We start from the raw sequence: 24084 nt of genomic DNA, 5'->3' as shown, positions 1-24084 counted from the left end.
CTGAGCCAAAAGTTGGATAGTATTCCAAAACTTTGCATTCAAAAGTTCTTGATTTGGGACTGGAGGAGTTGCGTTAGCGTTGCGGGCATTTCTTTCATAAGCTCTACGAGGAGGCATGATCTGAAATGCATAACGACGAGTTAGAAGGTAGATCATACCCACGCACGATAAGAATAACAAGAAAGTGAAGTTTTCCTAAAACACTTTGTGGCCTCCCTCTCATTAGATGTGGTGCACTTCACACCCATGAAAAAGACTCTACTTAGTGCGGCTTTTCAGACATCCAAGGACACTTAAACCTAATACTCTGATACCAAGTTTGTCACTCGCCGAAGCTACCTCCAGGGCGTGGACACGGGACCTAGGATCATGAGGGCCTGAACCTACATTATGAGAAAATGTAGCGCAGAGTATGCATCAGTACTTGAAAGGTATTGAGAATGAATGATAGAATAAAGTTGAATAATATACATAACTGATCAAAGAATATAACTGAGCAATGATATAAGATGAGCATGATACTATACTGAAAACACTAAAGATTAACTAACTGAATACAATGACCAAGTTCATACATACTGAAACTGAATACTGATATGTATCTGATAATCTGGTCACTACCCTAGAATCTGACTGTGGGAGCTACTAATAACCGACATAAAACCACATGAGCTAAATGTGGATGTATACGCCCCATCGAGAGGACCCAATATACCCTGCCAGAGGTATAGAGGCATGACTGGCATGATCAGTAAATGTAATGCTCACAGAGGGGACATATAAACCTATGGGGGCATGTAGTTCTGGGACTGTGAGTGTGACTGGCCCTAGTCCAACTCGGTATTAAGTCTACTCCCAACTGATTATGCAAATAACACATTATGACTGAATTTCTGTAATACTGGATAGCTCAAAATACTGACATGCCAACTGAAAATGCAACATTAATGTACTGATAATGAAACAATTGTAATTGGAGCATGTATAACTGAATAAATTGACCTAGCATGTGTAATTCATGAACTAAACGAATTTACACACCCAAGGTTCTAAATTTCATGTAAGAACTTAAGCAACAACATGATAATCTGATTTGGATCATTCTAACAGCTAAAACCCAACAATTTCTAACATTCGAGAAACCCTAGGTCTAGATAATATCAAGGGAATCAAGATTCTGACTGAAATCTAGGGACCTAATGGGCGAAAGGAACCCACTATGAAATCCCACATACCTGGTGACGAATTCCACGGAGAAATATTTCAATTTTGGGGCAGAAACTGATGAAAACTTGTTGCATTCTTAGACTAGGGCTTGGTCGACTCTTTCTCCTTCTTTTCGTTCAACTTTATGATATTTTTGAAGAATGAGTTGACTTGGGTAAAGTCTAATTAAGTTACCGTTACGACCCAGGGGTACCCCCTAGATACAACACGGCTACTTGACCACAAAGGGGTCTCATACAATCCCTTAGCATACATAAATATAAGAAAGTAGAAATGACGCGAAATTTAAAATTTTACAATCGAATTCTTTTTCATAAAACCGAAAAAAATCTAGACATTGTCTCATAATCCATCTACTACAATAGAATGACAATAGGCTCACAGCCCTTTACAGTCGAAAAGTCTCAAAAGTAGAATATAAGAAAGTAACTAGAAGTGAATGACATCTTGTCCTCGAACCATGAGGACTCACCACAAGTCTTGGAGATAAGCAATCCAAGCCTTAGTACACTTCACCTAGCCGGAATCTACACTTATAAAAAATGTAGAAGAAATAGGGGTTAGCACAAATATGTACTAAGTATGGAAGCATGCATAAAAAATCCTTGAAATATGATAAAAAAGGACAATTTATTTGAAAAGCATGCATTTGTCAAGTTTGAGAATCACTTATGCATTTTAATGTAAAACACAAGTCATAGCATATTCATCACATAAATCCTCATAACATAGTAGAACCATTACCTTAGCAGCCCTAAGGTATACTTGTGCAATGTATGGTTGGCATCCCATAATATAAACCATACTAAGTACTTCTTTGAAGCCACCTTAGTCATACATATCATCTTTAGACCTCATCATAGTCAATAGTCATAGATAAGGAAATAGTCAGGTACATTACTTGAACATAAGGAAAGTCATTCATAGCAACAATCCATTTAATATACATGCATACATGCATGTCTTATCATAGCATAAAGAACCATCCCATAACCCATTTCCAAGTCCACTTGTGCAATGTAAAAGTGAAGTCCCATACCCCCACTCCTACTAAGTAAAGCTCATCAAGAAGTCATAAGTATAGTTCATGTCATATTCATTATCTTGTCATGTAGGGAAAATAGCCTTAACTGACATAGACCATATGAGCTACATGGAATCTGGTGTCATGTAACCCCACACCGAAAGAAGGTGTCTTACTTGCCTAAGGTAGAACTAAATGTATAGCTTTTAGGTGGATCCACTAGCTAAAGACCTATGTGGGCACATAGTTATGGGATAGGGAGATTGCTTCTAGAAACCCGACCTATTGTATTGGCGGAGGAGCTTCCATCTCATGAGAATAATTAGATGACCCAGCCTATTGTATTGACAGGAGGGCCTCTACCTCATTTTCCATATCCACTCGGTGTTAAGTATTCGAGAGGTCGAATACGCATGTTACGACTTGGGGGTGCTCTCGGGTCGTGACAAATATCTTTCCCTTGATTCAATACAACTCATAAAATAGCTCATAGATTCAATTATGTGAGAATAGACTTTCAACCTTAGAATCATCATTAACATGTGAGTAAACCTTTCACATCATGTTCATAGTATTTCATGAGAATAGCCTTTCAATCAACACAATAATATTATCATCATCCTAGACAATTCATACATAGTAATGTGTAAGGGTAAAGGGGAGAATCATTTTTCAACAATACCACAATTTACACAATAGTCATAGGATCTTCACTTTCTAAGTGAATCATAAGTTCATATACAACTTTCATCAACATGTACAAACCTTTATAATTTACCCTTCAAGGGTCATGAATCATGTCTCACAATCACACCTAGAAATACTACATTAGGCATGGATAAAACAAGATTCAATAACTACAATACCATATACACAATTCATAGTATTCATTTTGCATCAATACACCCATCACAATTCATAAAATTGGGGTCATAGGGAAATTCATGGGTTTATGGGGGACTTTATTATAAAATCACCATAAAACAACAATTCCATCATAATGTAAGACAATTAACTCATTGAAATCGTCTTTAGGAAGAACCCATGACTTAGATTAAAAACCATAGATTTTGAAGAATCTAGTAATTTGAAATAGAGAGTTTTAGGGCTTCATGGAAGAAAGCTTTCCATGAATCAAGACCCCCATACCTTGATTGTAGATTTCCTCACGAATTGGAGTTGAGAAGGTGAATTCTTGAGCCCTAATCTTCAAGTTCTTGCTCTTCTTCAATGGATGATTTCTAGTGAGAGAAATATTGTGAGGGAGAGGATTTTGGGAATTATTTGGGTGTTGTGAATTAATGACTAAAATTGGGTGAATTTGACTTAAAAACAACGTATATAGTACCCCTAAAAATACCCAAAGCGACCTCACTTTGATAGGACTTAAAAGGAAATGACTTGACTAACCCTCATTTAAGTGGCCACGTAACGGACCACGAGCCACCTTCACGAGTTGTAGTGTGGACCACGACCCGTGAAGGTGAGGCAGTGGCTAAGGTTTTGGTGCTCGAGGCTCCCTCGCCCAAGGCATCTTCACGGGCCCCTTCACGAGCCGTGGTGATGACTATGAGTCGTGGTCACACTCGTGAAGGGTGAGGCAGTAGCTAGGCTACTTGATGCCCCAAGCCACCATGCCTATGTCATCTTCACGAAGGGCTCCACTAGTTGTGGTCAAGACCATGAGTCGTGGTCCCTTCCGTGAAGTTAAGGCAGTGGCTAAGATTTTTGGAGGCTCCTCTCCTTTGGCCAAGGCAACTCCACGAGGCCTCCCATGAGCCGTGGTGATGGCCGTGGAAGCTAAGGCAGTGTGCTCAAGTTTGGGGCAGCCTTGGCCTTTGGCCTTGACTTGCTCCTTTTTCTTGGCACTTGCCCCTTAGGCCTTGACTCTTAAAACCCTCATACTTGACATTCATACTCACATTTAGGCTCTAGTTTACCCTATCATTTTCCGGAGTGTTACAGTTACTAGGCTAAAACTGACCAAAACTACGTAGTTTAGGAGTTAAACGACATAGTTTAGGGGTCCAACGCATAGGGAAAAGACCAAACGATCCCTGACTTACAAGCTGTCGGGGCCAATCGACGAATTGATCGATGGTCCATCGACGGACCCACGGTTCGTCCTATCAACCGTCGACTGGCTTCAGAGACTGTAAGTCTGGGGTCTCGTGGGTCCGGCCGTTGGTCGACCCTTAGACAATTTTTTGGGCTTTTCTAGAAAGGGGTTACAGGCAGGAAGGACCATGGGTCACCCTACGGTCCATGGGTGGTGCCCGTCGGTGGCACCTGTAACTTCTGAAAATCTGCATTTTGATAGTTCTAGCATACGAGGTGTTACAACCATCTCATGGAACCTCATATGTTCTTCCGAATAAGCTTGAAAACTTAACTCGACTTTTAGAAATATAACCTAACCTTGAAGATGTTCATAACAAGTTTAAGGTGATTTACTTAGTTCCTATACTTGGTTCTTAGATAATTTATAAAAGAAGTATTTCAAAAATCAAGTGTTCTAATAGTTTAAATTTAAGTTATATTTGAGAGTGTTGAAAATAGTGAGTTACTTTAAAGATTTTTCATAATAAACTTCAGTGGGGAAAGAGGGCTGGTTAAAAATAATAAGGGTCTCCCATAATATTTTTAACACACACCATCGAAGGAAGAATAAGAATTCATACATGTGGACTTATAATCAACGAAACCAATAAAATGACATGTAGATGTCGAATACCCTATGTATCCGAACAAGTGGAATATCAAAATACTAGAATTATGTAAATAATTCAGCTGAGATCCCAAAGTCTTTCATAGAAGGTCTTTTTAGCAAGAGAATAGCAAAATATCACATTTGGCATTTTAGGAATTTCCCAGGAGTCGTGCTAAAATGAGGGACGAAGCTTAGCCTTAACATACCTTTCCAATGAACGCTCAAATGCCCGCATTTCTTCACGAAAGTTGTTCCTTACGCCTAAGCTTCGCAAACACTATATATACACAATTTGTACACACCTATAAACAGTTCATAATTGAGCTTAAATCGACAGATTTTCCATATGGCCCCAACTTGACGAAACGTTCGTAAAACTTCGTAAAAACAATCATAAAAGAGTTCTGGTATGATTACCTTAGCAAACCAAGTGTAAACCTTGAAGAAACAACAATAACTACCAATTTATATCTTCAAAAACTAGCACCTAACGCAACTAATAGAAGGGGAAAATGATTGCCAAGATAACGTTTCTAGGCACGGGGGCAACCTTTAATGGTAGAAATCGCTATAAACTAACCTTCATCATGCAATAACTTCATTAGAACCTTCACTTCAGCTTTCTTTTTTGGTTAGGAAGTGAAAATAAATATTTTATGGGTTAAAACATCGAGTAACCCGACATACCATATATTTTATCCGACTTGGTTCGCAACCTGGATTCTGCATATATATATATATATATATATACTGATTTAGTATCAGTTAAGCAAAATTATTAGCCTTAAGGATACCAATACAATATATGATAATGATTTAGTATCAGTTAAACGAAAATCAGCATTAATGAATGGGGATATTGAATTTTTTAATTTTTTTGAAAGAATGGGTATTTCTTGAATTATGTTGGATTAGGATGTGAACATATAATTATTTTGAGTTTTATAGTGCATTCATATAGTTTTTTCTAAAATATAAGTCACCCAAAAAAATAATAATACATTGAGGATGCAAAATGCAAATTAATCTAAATAAGCACTAAAAGGCCAAATTTATTAATTTATTTATTGTGATTTGATGAATAGCAATCAAAAGGTGAGGGCGGGAGAGAAGTAAGAGAGATTGGCATCGAAAAATGGCAGGAAATGAGGAAGAGAGAGTCCAAATTCGGGATTCTCTTAAAGCTCAGAGTTGCTTCAATAATTATCCAAAATGGAAAGAAAAGGTAAAAATTTAGTTGTACAAATTTTGTCTCATTGATGAATTAAATGTTTGATTAAAGTGGAGTTTGTAGCTCAGAGAAAATTGTTACACAAGAGTCAGAGAAGATCGAAGCCGCCTTCTTTGGAAATTAAGGTTCGCCAACAACCAACCACATAAGGTGATTTCTCTTTCATATTATTATAACTACTACTAGGTCCTAATGATACTATGACATGATATAATTGCATTATACAGCACTTGTGTATTGTCTCGAAAGACCTTTTGTACAATCTCTTTGGATCTATGCATATTTCGCAACTAAAATTAAAAATAGGATACAATAAAAGCAATAGATCCTTATTGGTGATAGATATCAACTAGTTAAGATGAAGGCTTATTCATGATACTTTTTGGTTTCCCACCCGGTGTCCGGAGCCCACATTGGAGCTTCGACTAAATCTGGATCGTGCTTTGCAGGGCCCATTCGGAGGTGGCGCTCCCAACATGATTTTCTCCATACCCAGGGCTCGAACTTGAGACCTCTGATTAAGGGTGAAACACTCCCACCAGTGCACCACAACCCATGTTGGTACTTATTCATGATACTATGCATATAGTAGGGCCCAATGTTACCACTTACCAGGAGTAATTTAAGTTTCTTTAGAGATTTGTATCTCACTTGGAAATGTAGAGAACCTCTAATGTTAGGAAACCTAAAAGTAAAGAATATTTTTTTCTAATTTTTTTTTAAAGATATTGGAATGAGACGATTCCAGATAGAGTGAAATAAATAGTCAGGATTCATATGCTAAACCACTTAGCTTCAGATTGAGAAAAAGATGGCTTTTCCCGGATAAAATGAAAATTGGATTCATGTAACAGGAGAAAGATTTCCCATTCCTTAGCCGGAAAGATATGTGGCCATGAAAGAGGGATTAAGTGGAACAAAATTGACTGAGTGGTAGAGTCATAGGGAATAGTTGTTGTTGTGTAGCGCTTGCATATGTGTACCTATGGAATATCTCATGCAATTGCTCAACATTTTTTTTGTTATATCATCCCTCTTTTTCCCCTATGCTATTTGCTAGCTCCTATCTTCTTGATCAAGGCCTCTTGTAAAGTATTTACTATTTACTATCAAACAATTGAGTGAAGAGGAGAAAGACCCAGCTAAGTGGAATGTGATGGCTGATCCATGTGTAACAAAATGTGTTTTGTTTCAATAAAGCTTTGCGTACAAAGTGGTTATATTGGTTTGACCCGTTGAATGACCACATATATGAAAACTGTTGCAACCTTGTTGTTAATGTTTGTCCCTACGTTGTTGTCTTGGAAAAATAATTGGAACAACACTTGATTTTGTTGTATGTCACTCAACAACAAATAATTTGTAAGTTCTCTCGAGGTGATTTTCCTTCATACTGATATAGGCTTGGAGGACAACTATCTTTGAGGGTACTTTTGTCTATCATACTATACGTCTAGTTTGTGTAAGCTCATTGTGGTAAACTAAAAACTTTCTCTTCTCTAGTATGTCTCTTGGTGTCTAGGGGTATCAGAAGACTTTAGCTGAGACATATATTTTTCTAGTGACATGACTCTTCACGAGTTCATTGCATCTGAAATTTATTTTATCCCTACAATTTCTGCTCCTTTTTATGTATATCCAATGGAACCCTATGACTGGACTCCTATTTGTCACATGTTTGTCATTATTAATCAGCTTTTCCCTTAAAAATAAAAGTTCCCTTTGAAAATCTGTACTCTTTCAAAAGCTTGGTGTTTTGTCGGTTCTGAATGTGGTAATCAGTTTGCCTTCCAAGTCCCAACTTATCCCACTTTGTGTCTCCAAGAAAAGGTAATTAGTTTGTTCCTTGAACTTATATTAGACTATGTTGTCGCAGGATCTCGTCAAGTCATCTCTAGAGGACATAGTTTCTGATGAAATACAGAAATTTAAGCACTCATATCAGAGTGAGACTTTTGATAATTATAAATTCTCCCTCTCACTGGATGATGCTATATGGCAATATGATGGCCTTCATGAAGCTTATCAGGGTGATTGTGATGAAATGCTGCTCGAAATGCAGAGTATTTTCTATGAAGATCTTAGGATGGAAGAAACAAAAGGTGAACGTCTTTTCCATATCATCTGGAATTTGGTGCTCCACCTTGTTGATGGATTTTAGAGACCGTAGTTTTCTGAATAGACATAGCCTACTTTATATGAACTCAGGAAAAAAGAATTATTTATTAAGGAGCTCAAAAACACTCATTTGTTCAAAGTTAGAAGGTGACAGAAAGTCTTGAATGATAATTTGCCAAACAGAACTAGTTATTCTTTTTTAGTTTTATCTTTTCTCGTGAAGGAGGAGGGGGATTATTTTAGGAATTACATTTCAATTAACCTTCCTTCTGAGTTAAATTGTTATGGCTTCTCGCAGAGTAAGTTTCAAATGAAACTTGGGAGGATGAATAAGATGAGTATTTGGCTCGTGCAGTATATGAGCACATGAACCTCAATGAGAAGGTATGTGGTCCACAATAAAAGCCAAAAGAAAAAAGCAACCTTTTAAATTATCAGTTCAGATTAGTCAAAAAGTTAACGATGTGCATCTTTGATGTTAATTTTTTTGTTAGAAAACCCTTTTAAGTTCCTATTTCACTAAGCAAGGAATTGAAATTCTTTTCTTGTTTGTTTCATGAGAATGCGAGTCATAGCATGGCATTGGTAGTCTAAATTTTCTATCAACTTCTAATTTGACTCTTTTTATACCACTGTATACTTCCCCAATAAAAAATAAAATTTCAATGACATTATATCTAATGTGATCCTACCTCGATAACAGAATGTTTGGTCGTATAATGACACTAGAGCAAATGAGATGGCTAATTGATTATGCTGTAGTGAATATATTAGGCAGGATTAGTTGGAAGATGGCAAATGGAAGGAAAGTTGGTACTGTTTCGTGTATTTACATTTGTACGTGAATCTTTTGTTGATGATACATATTCACTGATTCATTCAAGTTTCGCCTTTTGGGATTGTTATATGTTTCAGTTGCACATTCATACATTCAATACAAATTCACACGGTCTGTCAGTTGATAATAGGTGATTTTTTTGAATATCTTGATGTTTCCAATAGGCTGGCAAGGAGGTTTGGTGTCCCATCTGCAAGCAAGCAGAGTTGAAAGAGGACTGTCATCATATCTATTGCTCTCTTTGTGGACTCCGGCTCAACAGAGATGATGAGGTTAGTGTTTTTGAATTCCCATGTCTTGCATATTTTTCAGAGTTTCTAAACTTTTTTGTTATTTTTCTAGTGATTAGAGACTTTTCTGAAGGTTTTTAATTTAACACTACCTGCTGCCTGATTTGAGTAAATTACACGCCTTTGTATTTTTTACTTTCTTAGATTTGAGTTGAAAAATATTTTCCCACCACACAACTTTGCATTTTTTTATTTGTAATCTATTATTGTGAAGTGTTGTATGATATTTTGGATATTGGTGCAGCATTGAGAACTAGTAAGATAACATTTGAGTTTTATGTGTGTATTTGTCTGCACTCTGCGTTACTGGTTTAGTTGGTAATTTCTGGAACATATTATAAATATGATTAACAGAGTCGATTTTTCCAGGTCAATCTAGAGGTGTTACGAAATAGGTTGGATGAAGCTCATTCAGACCATCTTGATCAAGGATGCAGGTTAAAATCGAAATTCTGCGTTAAAACTAGATTTGATCTGACTGCTCTGTACATAACCTGCCAGGGGTGCAACATGTTTGAGGTTGTAATGTAGCCATTTTGGTGTGCTTCCCTTGATTGTAATGGTTTTATAGTTTCATGTGGATACGCGAGTTATTATAGGTGATATGTTTGCTGAAGTTGATCAACCAAGTGGTGGGAAACACTATTTATCTTGGTTTTGTGGTTAATCCAACTGATTTTATACACTCACTTTGCATACCTATGTTGCTCTTCTCTTATCACGGTACTTCCATTTTCTAAACTCTAGCAAATAAAGGAACAATCTATTCTAGGCACTTATTAACCTGACGAATAACTATGATTTTCTTCTTCAGCCTTCATTATATGCTATTCAACTGCTTTTCCTTCACGCCACAATCAAGCAAGGTTTTGATGAAATTTAAACTCAAGTTTAAGGAAAATTACAACCACTAAACTTCGAGGTGGATTTTGCCAGACTATTCTATTTCATTCATCCTCCATTTCGTCTACTCCGGGAACCCAACCTTGGAACTCACTTGCTATTTTTGTTTATCAAATGCAAATATATGTATATATACGGTGACATCTCTCTATAAGGTCACTTGTTATAATAATGTGCTTTTTCACTTCTCTATAATAATATTCTACCTTTATGACATTCATTATAATTGCATGACTCAAATATTTTGCAAGAAATATATTGTAACCCTCTATTATTTTGTTAAAATGGTTGACAAATACATTCCCTTTTATTGAAAGTTTAGACAAATTTTTTTTATCAATTCAAACATTAGGTCACTAAGAGATTATAATTTATAAAATAGCCTACAATTATAAAATCCTTACACCAACCTTGATATATTTACATTTTTAATTAATTTTAAATGTTTATAAAACAACCAGGTGCACTAAATCTCCCACCATGCACAGGATCTTGGGAAGAGCCTGACCACTAGGGCCTGTTGTAGGCAATCTTACTTTGTATATAGATCCCTATTATTTCAATTCTTTGTGGTATCATACAATTAATCATCAATTTATTTGTAATGTGTCGAGTCTCTTCGTTTTAATTAAAAAAATAAGTGTTAGTCTCTTCAATTTTTATGAGATTTTAAATTTAAAAAGTATTTTGTTTGCATTTATAACATAAAGTAGCAAAAAATAATTTTGTATATTTTTGTTGATAAAATATGAGATCTAAATGTCAATTGTCACTAAAGATATAAAACAGCTCAATATAGCAATTAGAAGCCATGAAATCTTGAGACAAAACACTTCCACTATAGAAAGGTTTGACTGCATATACAAAAGACAGTATATGAAGAACTTGGAAACAAAACATACAAGCTTTGATTTGAGCATCATATTTTAGCACCCGCAAAAATACTATCTTGACAACACTGGATCTTATAAAATCTATAAATCAAGTAATATCTTTTTTCCTCACGTAAAACAAATTTTTCACATAAATGAAGGGAAATTACGTAGGATTTTACATCTTGTAGGATACTCTGCTTTTACAATGCCTCCTTCCATGTTGGATATGGCTAACAACAGACATCTCTTCCAGCACAAATAACTGCAGCATAACAGGAAAGGAACCAAAAAAGAATATCGAAGACAAATGATCACATGCAAAGGGTGACCAAATGCACTATAGAAGCACAACATGAATGGAAATAATACTACTCTACACCAACACGTTACGCACAAGCCACAAGTCTCTGGCATTGACATAAATTTACAAAACACAGTGAAAATTCACTTCATCATCACTGATAGATTTCTATGACCATCTATAGAAATCAATCAAACGCCTCGTGCTGGGGAATGCCAGATATCAGAGGCATAGCAAAGGCGAGCTTGCTTTAGGAAAATTTACCCACCTCTGAAAAACCCAAAAGGGAGCTAAAATTCAGTCTCTAGAAGAGTTCCTCAGAATTGAATTTGTTCCACGCTTCCTGAAAAATATATAACTTGAGAATGAGCTAAAGAGAATTTTGCAGTCAGAAATAACATAGGCAGAAAAAAGATATTATAATGATAATTTTTGCAAAGGTAAAGACAACAACTCAAGATATGCAATTCAGGTAAGAGGATGCACAAACCCTGGCAACTTAAAAATCAACAGAATGGAGAAAGAAGTGAGTAGTCAAAACATATGGATAGTTACAACCCCCCAAAATATGGACTCTCAATAGGTTCACCCAGCCTACACCGACAATAGAACAATAGACTCCTCATTCCTTAGAAAGGAGTAGCTCTCTACCCTCTGCTTAACAATAATGTTAATCATGACAGTTGCTGGGAACCTAATACATGTCTTATCCAAGGAAAACACAAAAGAGAGCAATTATGACAGATTTAAAATGCATTGATCACAGTTCAGTACCTTAAGTAGGTCAAAAACCTTCTCGGCAATATATTTTTGTTGAAGGTTGGCACCTTTCTGCTGCACCTTATCAGGATGAATACAAAGGGTTGCTTTTCTATATACTTTTTTGACAGAGGCACCCACAATCAAATCGGTCAAGGACACAGGCTGCCAGCCACATTCAGGCCAAAGCACCTAATGAAAAATAAAATAAGAGAAATTCACATCATAAGGAAAAATAAAAGTTGAAGTGACTTTGAGCAACATTACATTATTATTAGGAAGAGCAGAAAGTTCAGATATTTGAGGAAGCATAAGATAGTCAGCAAGTAGATCATAACCGTATCAAAACTAGATCAAAAAAATTATGATTTCCATGATATTTGAAATTGTAGTCTCTTTTGCTTGTGAATTTCCATTTTAGAAAGTAGAAGATCCATTTTCCTTTTTTACCCATGGTGTTTAAAGTGGGAGGACAGAGGGTACACCTATCTCCAAGAAAACATAGGAAGACTTTGATTAGCAACCAAACAGAAAATAGACACAGTGAGCTGTTTGTGAGTTTTAACTTTGGCTCCTAGAATTTCTCTTTTAGAAGAAACACCAGTATTCCTTCAGGTGGCAGAGGGTTTATTGGGAAGGGATTATTCTGAATAGAATATTCACAAATTATGTTTGGAAAATGAACGCACATATTGCAAAGTCGATAGAAGTGCACGCAGATTTCCCTCTTTTCCAGCAGCCCATCGCTTGATCTCAAAATCTAATGTTTCGGAAATTCTCTGCAACAATTAGTAAACCAATAAGATTAAGGAATAAACAGAAAAAGTCAAAGAAGCAAAGGATGATGATACAAATATAACTTAAAAAGGACAGAAGAAAAAGCAAGCTCATCTATCTATAGCAACGCGAGTTCAACCATGAAACCAGCAAAACTTGGCTCATGTCTGTTCACTAAAAATGTCACATGTTCAAAGGCAAGGAATCACAGAGCAATATAAGTTTCCTCGCACTAAATATTGTTGTACCCAATATATAAGTATGGCTACTTAGGTTTCGCATACTAACACAACCAATGAACTACAATTCACTCCAAATTAGTTGAGTTAGCTATATGAATTATTTGTGTTGATTCTTGCCCTATTTGTCTTTTTCATCCCAAGCTAAAAATATTATAAGGCAATACATGAGTGTGCTTCATGCAGCAACAAAATTCTCCAGATAGTCAGTTGCGGATTATAATGCCTGCATTACTAGGATTTTCAGCAATTGGTTCAACATTTGGTTATGAATAGTAGCTTAGCTGTTTAGTCACCTTACATGTACGTATTATTCTATAGAGGCTTTGAAACTGGTGTCTTACACATGACATTAGCAAGGTAAACTACTTTGATTCTCAACTCGCGGGAAAACAGAACAAGAAAGGTTGTACGTACCAGAGGCCAAGGAAATAGACCCATCAAAAAGCAAAAAAGATGTGTAACCTTAGAACAAGTTCTCAGGGATTCTCTATAAGTAAAAATCACCCCGTATCTCAGACTTATCTTTACACGAATGTCCAGTCTTTAACCAGAGGAAAAGGACTCTTAACAGACACCATACTCCTATTGTAAGCATAGAAACTATCCAAATGTTGGTATCACCTACACAAATTATTTGCTTCCATTACATCTGCTCTTAGCTAGTCTTCATTGGTTAGAGAGATTACAAGTCTATAGAAACTATCCAAATGTTGGTATCACCTACACAAATTATTTGCTTCCATTACATCTGCTCTTAGCTAGTCTTCATTGGTTAGAGAGATTACAAGTCTATATAAACAACTACTTACCATGTGATTTTAGGTGTACCGCATCATCATATTTATCTTTCCATATTCAATCATTATATTGTCACATTGAACATGACAAATCATTTCTTGCAAACTTCTTTCTTTTATCCTTTGTGTGCTACCTGCACCATCTATCAAATGCTTTTTTAATCTTGTCCAATGTTATATCCATATAGACGTTTGATTTCCACTACATTCATTTTGTGGACAGTGTTGTTAAAGGCTCGTTTAAACCCTCAAAGCTTAGTTTGCTTCGCCTGAGCAGTTTGGTATATGTCAAGGTGCTAAGGCATGTTCACCTTTATCAGTTTATTGATGGGTTCTGTCTTTAAGGGAACTATACAACATATATATAGCTTAATTATAGTGTTTCTATCCTCGTCGAAACAATTATTACTTGTTTTTACAATTACATTTCTTGCATTACATTTCTATTTTCATTATACTTTATTGCGATTTTTTCCTCTCAAGTCCATGCTTCAATTTGGCTTTGCGCTTAAAGCTCAAACAAGCTTTGGCCTTTCTTCGCACTCTACAACTTTGACTACTATGTTTGTGGGTATGTTGAGCATTAAAGGCCCAATGTTTTTTTTTTTTGATAACCGAGAAATCATAACTTGATAATTGTAGCAAGAATATGAAGATGTATGATTGAGATCTCATTAAAAGGAAATGAGCTGTTAGACGTAGTAACCAATCGAGCTGTTTTGCAACTAGAAATTAATGAAGGATATACTTGGTAAATATGTATTTCTGGTAGGAATACTTGTATTTGAAAAAATAACTTTTTGCTTCTACTTTTTTCAAGAAACAAGATTTTTTAGCTTCTTCCCAACCGTAGAGAAACTGTTTTTGCTTCTACTTAAAAGCAGTTTTACTTATTGGTCGAACACCTCAAATTTCCAAAAAAAGTGTTTTTGGCGCCTCCAAATCACTTGGCCAAAAAGGCTCTATGTCACGATGTAGTCAGGCTCGCTTGAGAAGTGTTTAAACCTTGAAATTGGGTGCAAGATATACTAACCGCTTTGCCTCACTTTGGCAGCATTTGAGTTGGACCAGATCTAGAACTGTTCTCAACAGTTTGTGTAGCCATAAATCCTATTGTATTCATTGAGATCTGTTGACTTTGTATACCATTCCGTAGTAAATATACGATCATATCATAGATCCATTGGGGTCTTGAAATTATATAAATATGATAAGAATGTAGGCACCAAAGGCAGTAAGGCCCTTGCCTCATTGTTCATTGGCTCTATCCTGAAGAGAGCAGCACTAAACAATAAATCTTTCATCTAGTGATAACTTCTTCAATTACATTATTCATATAATTGATGTTTCAGCTTTTAGCAATTATTCTCCAACTACACATATTTCATTTGTGCCTTTCTTTGTTAAAGCACGTATTTTATTTGTGCTTTGGGCATAAAGTCCCATCCTCAGTGCATCTTACACTTTTTTGCCTTTGATAACACTGCTATGAGAGGCAGAGCGAGTATATTGGCTGCAACTGAATTCCAAAATTATAGATTTTGCAAATTATTTATCAAAACAAAACTTACATGTCTTTCTTCCTGATCCCTCTGCACTTGAAGGTCGCGCTGATTCTTCTCAGCCAAAGCTTTAGCCTGAGCACATACATAACAACTATGAAGAAATACATAGAACCTATTGTGCAAACAGCCAAATACTAATATACTACATGCTAAAAGCTGTAATCAGAAAATTGTACTGAATATTCAATGACAAGAAGGAAAGATATCATTTGTCAGGACGCATACTGCACGCTCCTGAGTACGTTGATGGCGTTCTAGTCTTGCTCTTCTTCTTTCTTCAGTTTCCCCTTCAACATCTTGGAATTCCCCAGATGATGCAGAAGCTGGTGAAGTTCAACAGTACATAGTAAAGCCGCGAGAAACAGCTTAAAACCAAATCAGATACATAATGTTAAGTCATGAAGACACAAAAGAAAGTACCTCCAAAAATAGAAGAAAGATCATCCACGAAACTAGTCGTGGAAGATGCTTTCCTCATGTTGGAGGAGGCTACACCAGCTGTTGATTTTGGCCCTTCAGATCCTGCCTTATTCTGAAACTGTGAATCAAATATGTTGTCCTAAAATGGAACGAACAAAGTAAAAAGTCAGCAAGAATGAGCAACAAATATATATCAGTGCTTATAAAAAACAATTAACAAAATAATGAGCAGTACTGTTGCAAGAACAATAGGCTATATCTTAATGGTGTTCGCTACTCACAGGAGTACTTGTTCTCGTCTTTGGTGCACTACTGGCTCTACCCATACTAAAAAAGGATTCAAGATCATTATCATTCCTTTGTTGGTTCATCCTTGCAGAAGCAGCTGCCCTTTCTCGAGCTTCTGCAGCTGCCCTTTCTACTGCTGCTCGTTCTGCTCGCCTTCGTGCCTCAGACTCGGCCTTCACAGCAGAAGCTTTTTCACATGCTTCTTTTTCCCTTGCTTCTGCAGCTGCCTTTTCAGCTCTTTCTTTAGCTTCTGCTGCAGCTCTTTCCCGAGCTTCTGCTTGTGCTCTCTGAACTGCAGCCTTTTCAGCCCGTCCTCGAGCTTCAGCTGCAGCCTTCTCCACAGCAGCTCTTTCTGCTTTTAGACGGGTTTCAGCAGCAGCTCTGTCACGTGCCCCAGCTGCTGCTCTTTCACGTGCTTCCCTAGTAGCCCTTTCTACCGCTTGCCGAGCCCTTTCTTTTTCAAGCTCCCTGGCTCTCTCCCTTTCTCTCTCAAGCTTCTTTTGTGCTCTTTCTTCTTCTTCCTTCTCCCACTGTCGCCTCTCATTTTCTAGTCTCTCCTGGTTTTCTCGAAACTCTCTTTCCTGCACTTCATTTTTTGCTTGTTCATCCCTTTCCAGATGTACAGCTTCCTTACTCTTAGCAGACTTTGCATATTCTCTTTCTCGGACCTCCTTAGCATGTCTAAATTTGGCCTCAGCTCTATCCATAACCTCCTTCATTGCAGCTGCTGATGCAGCAGCAACAGAGTTTCCATTCATCTCTTCTCCAGAAAGAGCATCAGCATTTTCATCAATACTACTCTTAGTCCAACCCCTGGCAAAATCCTCAAGTTCATCCAACTGTGAGACTGGAGGGCTTTTAACTGCAGGACGAACCGGCTTAGGACTCTGAGAATACTGGTAGTGATTAGGGGAAGAGGAGTAACCCTCACCCTTCCTTGCATTTGAAGAGGAAAAACTTGCCTCTGACTTTGAACTGCGCCGTGGTATTGGAGGCGGTGGTCGTGATGGAGGTGGAGCACTTGTAGGTTGTGTAAAAAGAGGAATCTCTGATACAGTAAGCCATATATCTTCAGAAGCCTGTACTTGATCCTCTGATCTTGGGGATGTATCCACTTGGAAGTTTGTTTCGTGAAGATCATTATCTGCATATGGAGGAGGAGCAGTTTCACCCAAAGATCTTAGAGGATCTTCTGAAGGCATGTTAAAATGGGGAGACTCTTGAAAACTATCCCCAGGCACTTTTTTCTGTGAGTGACTTTCAGAATATCTAAATGGCGGTGTCTCAATATTTTCTCTTGAGGTAGAGTTATGTGCATCGCTCCTTCCTGCTCCAGCCTTTGATGGGCTTCTGTCCTTCCCTCCTGTCTTCTTCTCATGGGAAAGTGGACGAACAGGCTTATCAAACCCACTAAGTGGATCTAGATCATCAAACACCCCTCCACTAACTGATGAAGCACCAGTTTTCGCCATTCCAGATTTACCAAGCTTACCAATCTCTTCCAGTGGATCTGAAAACTCCCCGGGAGGAGAATTTGCTGGCACCGAGGTCGACTCTAGCACGACAAAAGGATCATCCAGCATACTAGAGCTTTTATTTGAATCTCCAGCTGGTTTGGAGGGATAAGTTGAATCGGTAAATGACCTGTGGTAAAAGCACGCTTTTTATCATAACCGAATCAAAATGTAATACAACAGAGTTAAAGCAATATAATTCCTGCATTAGGAGTACGTAGGATTTAATCTAATCAGTAACTCTAATTAGCAAATGATATGCAAATATTAAATTTTCTCCACATGCCAGATACAGTTTATTTATTGCGGTCCAGTTTGGTAACCTCCCTGCTCAATCTTGTTTTCATCTTACACATACCACTTACAGTGAACAATTGAATCATCAGTTTCCAGCCAACTCTGGTAACATGAAAGAGAAGCATGAACAATGAAAATTTAATTAATTAAATGAAGAAATGTCTTTTGAACAAGACATCCAAACTACTAAATGAATTCAGTTGAACCACTAATCGCCCCAGCTGACAGGACTTCAACACCTCCACCACAGAAATTGCATTTTTGCACTTATCTGTTGGAGGTGACTAGAGCTGGCAATTTCAGCCCATTAATCCACATTTAGTGAAGTGGATCACTTATATTTCAGTTGGGTAAATATGGGCTTCCATCTATTTTTAACACATACAAATATGGACAAAGTATCCATATTTTACTAGAAAACCAACTCAAAAATTTCATTCTAATGTGCATATGTTGTTTGCATATACAAAATGCTACAATAACCTTACATTATGAAACGAATTTCCATACTTCTCCTTGCAAATTTTCACAATTCCCCTCAGAGGAAAAGATCTATTTGCACTTTTCCATTTCTGATTTTCTTTTGAACTTTTTATAACAAAAAAAAAAGAATATTTTTGTTATCCCCTATCTCTTCCCTTCTCTAGTTGCCAAACGAAGCAAACTCTAAATAAAGACAGAATGAAGTCACTTCAACTTATAACATTTTTGGTCTCTCAATTATTGATAAATACTGATGTTAATCCCTATGATATCTGGCGAAACATATTAAAAACTTTCTTGAAGGATTTAAAAAGTTTTAAAGAGTTCATATGTTATTTTTATTTTGAAACTGAAGAGTTCATATGTTATTTTCACTTTTATAAGATCCTTAAAACTTTATTCCTTATTGATAAAATCCAAAGAAATAATTTCCAATCCAAACACATAAAATTAAATGGGAAACAAAACACCATAAATTTAACAAAGAGCAATTTTATTGTGCTTTCTAACATACAAACTTGAATTGATCATAGCTGCATAAATACAAATTTCAAGATCTTCAGCTAATTACAAAACTTCAAGAACTTCTACTATTACAAAACTTCAAGAGCATGTATTAATCCACTAAAGAGGGAAAAAGAAACAAAAAAGTAATGTATTTAGTTCCAACATAATCCATTTTACCAGATATGCAACGAAACTAATAAAGCTTCAAAATTAACAACGTGAAAACTGCAAAAGAAAAAGAAAAAAAAAGAACTGGTGCAATTAGTTATTTAGTTCTATCAGAGTAACAACATAATACTCAAAAATATGAAACATTATTAAAACAAAGAAAGATTTTTCGCTTTAGGAGATTAAAGTGAGTTAGGACCAATCTTTTACCCATATTCATATGGGTGGTCCAATACATTTTAGCTCGAATCATTTTCAATCCACCCAAATCTGATCAAATCCGCTCATTTTGTCACAACAAGAGGTGACAATGTTTCACCCAACCAACATTTGGAAAATCAGGAGCATACCCCGATAAATGGAAATTACTCCATATATTAGCAAAAAAGTTTACGAAGGTTTCAATTTTCAAAGACTATATTAATGTGTGAGAGATTCCAAAATTCCATGCCAACCAATTCTTTATATAAAATGCGACAAGGTTACCATGTTAGCCCTCTAAAGCAGTATTTACACCCTTAAAGTGGTATGCATGTCCACCAGAGAAAGCAGATGACCTAATTATGTTCTCCATCTTGAGCAGTACACAATTTTTTTCTCTTTTGTATGAATGTAGAGAAGAAAAAGTATTCGGACTTCAACTCCAAAACCCTCTCCATACCCTCCAAAACAAAGGGGCAATAAGTAGATAAGATACAGAACCATTTTCGAACTGCCAATCATAATAAGTAAGCAGTATACACACAATCATCATTACATAATCAATACTCTCTAATACATGTTTATCTATGCAAATCCTTAGCTACGTCACTTGAATTAGGAAAAAACTTAAATACAGAGAAGCAAACTATTACCAGAAACAATTCCTCAAATAGAAATATGTTTTAATCCAGAATGAACACATTGCTAATTTCATCTAATAGCTCTAGTAATTCAGCAATACATTTAATAACTCTGAGGAGTGTACTAAGTTCTACACATTAATGGGTCCATATAGCTTTCTAATTCTATGATATCTAGCAATAAATTCAAATAATCAAATTTTGAACCACTGATCTCCAGCCAAGTAAGATTTTCATAAGAAGTGATTGCAAATGTTTTTCTCGCAACTGAATGAAATTCTGTTTTTGTTAATGACCAGGCCAGCCGCCATGCTGATCCACTCAAATACAAAACTTAGGTACAACAGCAAAGATCACATTTGTTATTAATTTCTAATTACACCAACTATACAATCTGATAGGGAAGGAGCACCGAAAGAAGATATGCCAAAATACCTGCAACTGGTGCCAGTTCCAAAGCCAGCTAGTAAATCATCGAACTCAGTGGAACCAGCACTACTCTTTGGTTGTGCCACCTTCTCATTCCTCCCGAAATTCCCCAAGAGATCATCAAAATGAGTGTTTTGCTGGGGCGGGGAAGTCATTGTAGCAAAAACATCGTCCTCAAATCTCAGTGTAGATGAAGAAGATAGGGATTTGCTCTTTACTCCTGGTAAGCCGTCGAATATATCGTCGTCGTAGACTGGCTTGTCATAGACAGGGAAGGAGGAGGTCTTGATGTTGTCATCATTTTTGTTATTGGTCTTGCCGGAGATGAAAATAGAATCGTAATTGAAATCGGCAGAGTTATTGGTATTGGTGTATTTAGGAGGGCCACCGAAGACATCGTTGAATAACATAGCATCAGGATCAGAAGAAGAGGTTGATCGGACGTCGGATCTCATTGGTGCGGATTTTCCTGCGTGCCGAAAACCCAAGTCTCGAGCTAACACATCGAGGTCATCCATTGGTAAATATAGATCTGATTCTGACCCAATACTGCCCTTCAAAACAGGCCAATTGCCGCCGGATGGATCTGACTTGGTTAGGGTTCTGTCTTTCTTGCTTCTTCTTGCTATGGCTCTTCCTCTTCCTCCACCTCCGGCCCTGTGCTTCCCTTTTTCCCCTCTCTCCTCTCTTTCATTTCTTTCTTTCTGTCTTTTATTTCACTCATGGAAACACCCTTCATCTTTCCTAAAATTTATATTCTCTCCCAAATAGACTATTTTTTACCAAATCTTTTACTAATAACTACTACTTTTTACTTTTCCGTCTATTCTGTTCTATCTATATTTATTGACGTAAACATTACTAAGAAGTTAGTTGATTATTTCAATTTTCACTTTATGTCACTATGAGGATGTCACGACTCAATTTAGGGACCATGACCGGTGCTTAGGAGCTAGTCCAATCAAGCCTCATCGATATCGAAAATCGAAGAGTTTCTCCTATTTTTAGGTCTATCTACTCTTTCCCTATCTCAGAATTCAACAACACAACTAACCAACATCGCCAAAACAATACACATTTTTTGACAATAATCTATTTGTGATGTACTAATTCTAAATCCATCATCAAATATGAAAAGAAGTTTAATACTAGTCACACAACTATAATAATGAAATAACATCGCCAAAACAATACACATTTTTTGACAATAATCTATTTGTGATGTACTAATTCTAAAGCCATCATCAAATATGAAAAGAAGTCTAATACTAGTCACACAACTATAATAATGAAATAATACTAATGACTCTAATAAAGGAAATTACTAATGGAGAGACACTAAGAGTTTCAAAAAAGAGAGATTAGCAATTCAATAAACTTCTTGTCATGTGGAGCAATGTGGGACCCACCAGAAATAGACAATTCACACGCTCTAATTAATGAAATCCTCACCAACGTAATATGTGTTCTCTAAAAAATATTTAGCAGGGGTGAGACACAAGCTTAGTGAGTAAATCATAACTGTTTTTAATAGGGACAAGTCAGAAACATGTTAATCATAACCATAAAATATCATGAAATAAATGCCCTTATTTTGAACAATAATCAACCTTGTTTGTTTCATGTAAGCGAAAATCAATTTAACAATTTAGTAATAAACTTAGTATCACACCCCGAGCCTACACTCTAGACGAGACCGGCACTCGAGAATCATTTCTGGTCCCCAAGCGAACCATTGGCCTGACTAACTACTTAGTAGGGAGATTTACTCAAGCAATGATAGGCTCAAAACAAAATTGAATCAATTAAACTCAAATACTAATCTCATAAAATCTGGAAAATACTCAATAATAATATTATAGTTTATAAAACAACTCAAAGAGAGTACATACTGATAGATACCTCGACTTTGTTTATCTATGAAACATCTACTATTAAAGAAGGATGCCGGGACAAGATCCATGACATTCCTCCGGAATGTAAGGAGGCTTACCAAAAGCTATCTAGAGTGTAGAGTGATCTCAATAAAGCGTTTGTTGATGATCATTAACACTTGTATTTGCATCATAAAAAGATGTAGGGGTCGAATGACATCAATACATTGAATGTACGAGTTTGTATTATAGCCGAAGTGAAACAACCGAAAGAAAGGACTACAATAGATAAATATATACTCAAGTTGAACTTGAGTGGCCAACACTTGAGTCAAATTATGAATAACCGACCTTATCTCAACATTAGACATAGCCCCTTCTTCAATAGGGACTTGAGGGTTTTGAGGAGCTTGAAGGGGAACCACCTCATTCACATTCTCCTCACCGGCCCTTCTTGCGTTGTTCCTTCTTGTATTCATTGCATATAAGCACAAGAGAAGGATTAGAAGAAAAGGACTAAATAGAGTTAAGACTCTTAGGCACGACTATGGAATAACAAAAGAGTGAAAGTTCCTAAGCATCTTGTAGCCTCTCATTCATAAGTATGGCGCGCTTCATATCCATGAACAAGACTCTACTCGACGTGGTATCTTGTGACATGAATCCTACATTATTCTCAACTTTATGCTCTAATACCATGTTTGTAATGACCCGAGAGCACCCCCTAGTCATTACCGACGTATTCGACCTCGAAGAGGTCTTATACAAGCCCTTAACATTCATCATAACATGTATCATAGAATAAAATCACAGAAAATATAAAACTTTTACTTTGGAAGTTCAACTTCACTTCATATATGAAAAAATAGAATCTAACTTCGTCACAATGCACCATCTAGACATAGAAGTATCGAAAATGGGACTTAGCCCTTACATCAATAAGAAGTCTTGAAAATAGGAAGTAAAACAATGTCTTTCAACATAAGCAAAGAACTAAACATAGAAGCTAGATCATAGGGTCTTGTCCTCAGACTTGAGGACTCACCAACTTGGGGAAACAAATCCAAGTGTCTTGAGAAGTAAACTTGAATCCTCAACGGCCCAAACCTAAATGTTTGGGAAAAGGGAGAAAATATGGGTTAGTACAACACACGTACTAAGTATGGCTACTATGCATAAAAACCATTGAAACATGCATAAAAGGACATTTTATTCAAAACATGCTTTTTGCCAAGTAAATCCAATATGCACATAATTAAGTATCATAGTCCAAACCAACATAATATCATCCGAACATGTAGACAACCCAAGCAATATTAGTGCAATGTAAAGAATAGAACCCCATAACCCTATTCAAAGCCAAGTATCACATTAAGCAACCTACTTCATGCATACATTCATAAGATCATATTTCATCATAACTTACCATATTCATAATGATCATACATAACATAGCTTCAACATACATAAGTCATAATCATCAAAATAATAAGAGAACACTACTATATCCATCTCATAGGATCCCACAAGTGCAATGTGCAAGAGAAGTTCCATACCCTCCCTTACACTATGTAGAAACCCTGAAGAAAGCCCTAGTAAGAGTTC

The 24084-nt window shown here is 36.5% G+C and overlaps 2 protein-coding genes across 2 annotated transcripts; one reads left to right on the top strand and one right to left on the bottom strand.

Annotated features, from left to right (window-relative positions):
* Positions 1 to 6031: 6031 nt before the first annotated feature.
* LOC125871927 (uncharacterized) lies at positions 6032 to 10183 on the top strand. The gene is given in 6 exon segments (XM_049552647.1): positions 6032 to 6186; positions 6256 to 6342; positions 8069 to 8294; positions 8609 to 8694; positions 9313 to 9420; positions 9808 to 10183. Coding segments are annotated over 6 exon segments (759 nt in total). The 5' UTR covers positions 6032 to 6096; the 3' UTR covers positions 9970 to 10183.
* Positions 10184 to 11220: 1037 nt separating this feature from the next.
* Positions 11221 to 21329, bottom strand: LOC125871909 (auxilin-related protein 2). Its single transcript, XM_049552613.1, has 8 exons — positions 20612 to 21329; positions 16359 to 18009; positions 16078 to 16216; positions 15883 to 15980; positions 15664 to 15729; positions 12966 to 13055; positions 12292 to 12468; positions 11221 to 11860 (listed from the first exon to the last, which is right to left on the bottom strand). The coding sequence occupies exons 1-8, from the start codon at positions 21121 to 21123 to the stop codon at positions 11822 to 11824; spliced, it is 2772 nt and encodes a 923-aa protein (XP_049408570.1). The 5' UTR covers positions 21124 to 21329; the 3' UTR covers positions 11221 to 11821.
* Positions 21330 to 24084: the final 2755 nt, after the last annotated feature.

The sequence above is a fragment of the Solanum stenotomum genome, chromosome 7 (assembly GCF_019186545.1).
Source record: "Solanum stenotomum isolate F172 chromosome 7, ASM1918654v1, whole genome shotgun sequence".
NCBI classification, from domain to species: Eukaryota; Viridiplantae; Streptophyta; class Magnoliopsida; order Solanales; family Solanaceae; genus Solanum; species Solanum stenotomum.
This window is presented reverse-complemented; position numbering and strand designations above follow the sequence as displayed.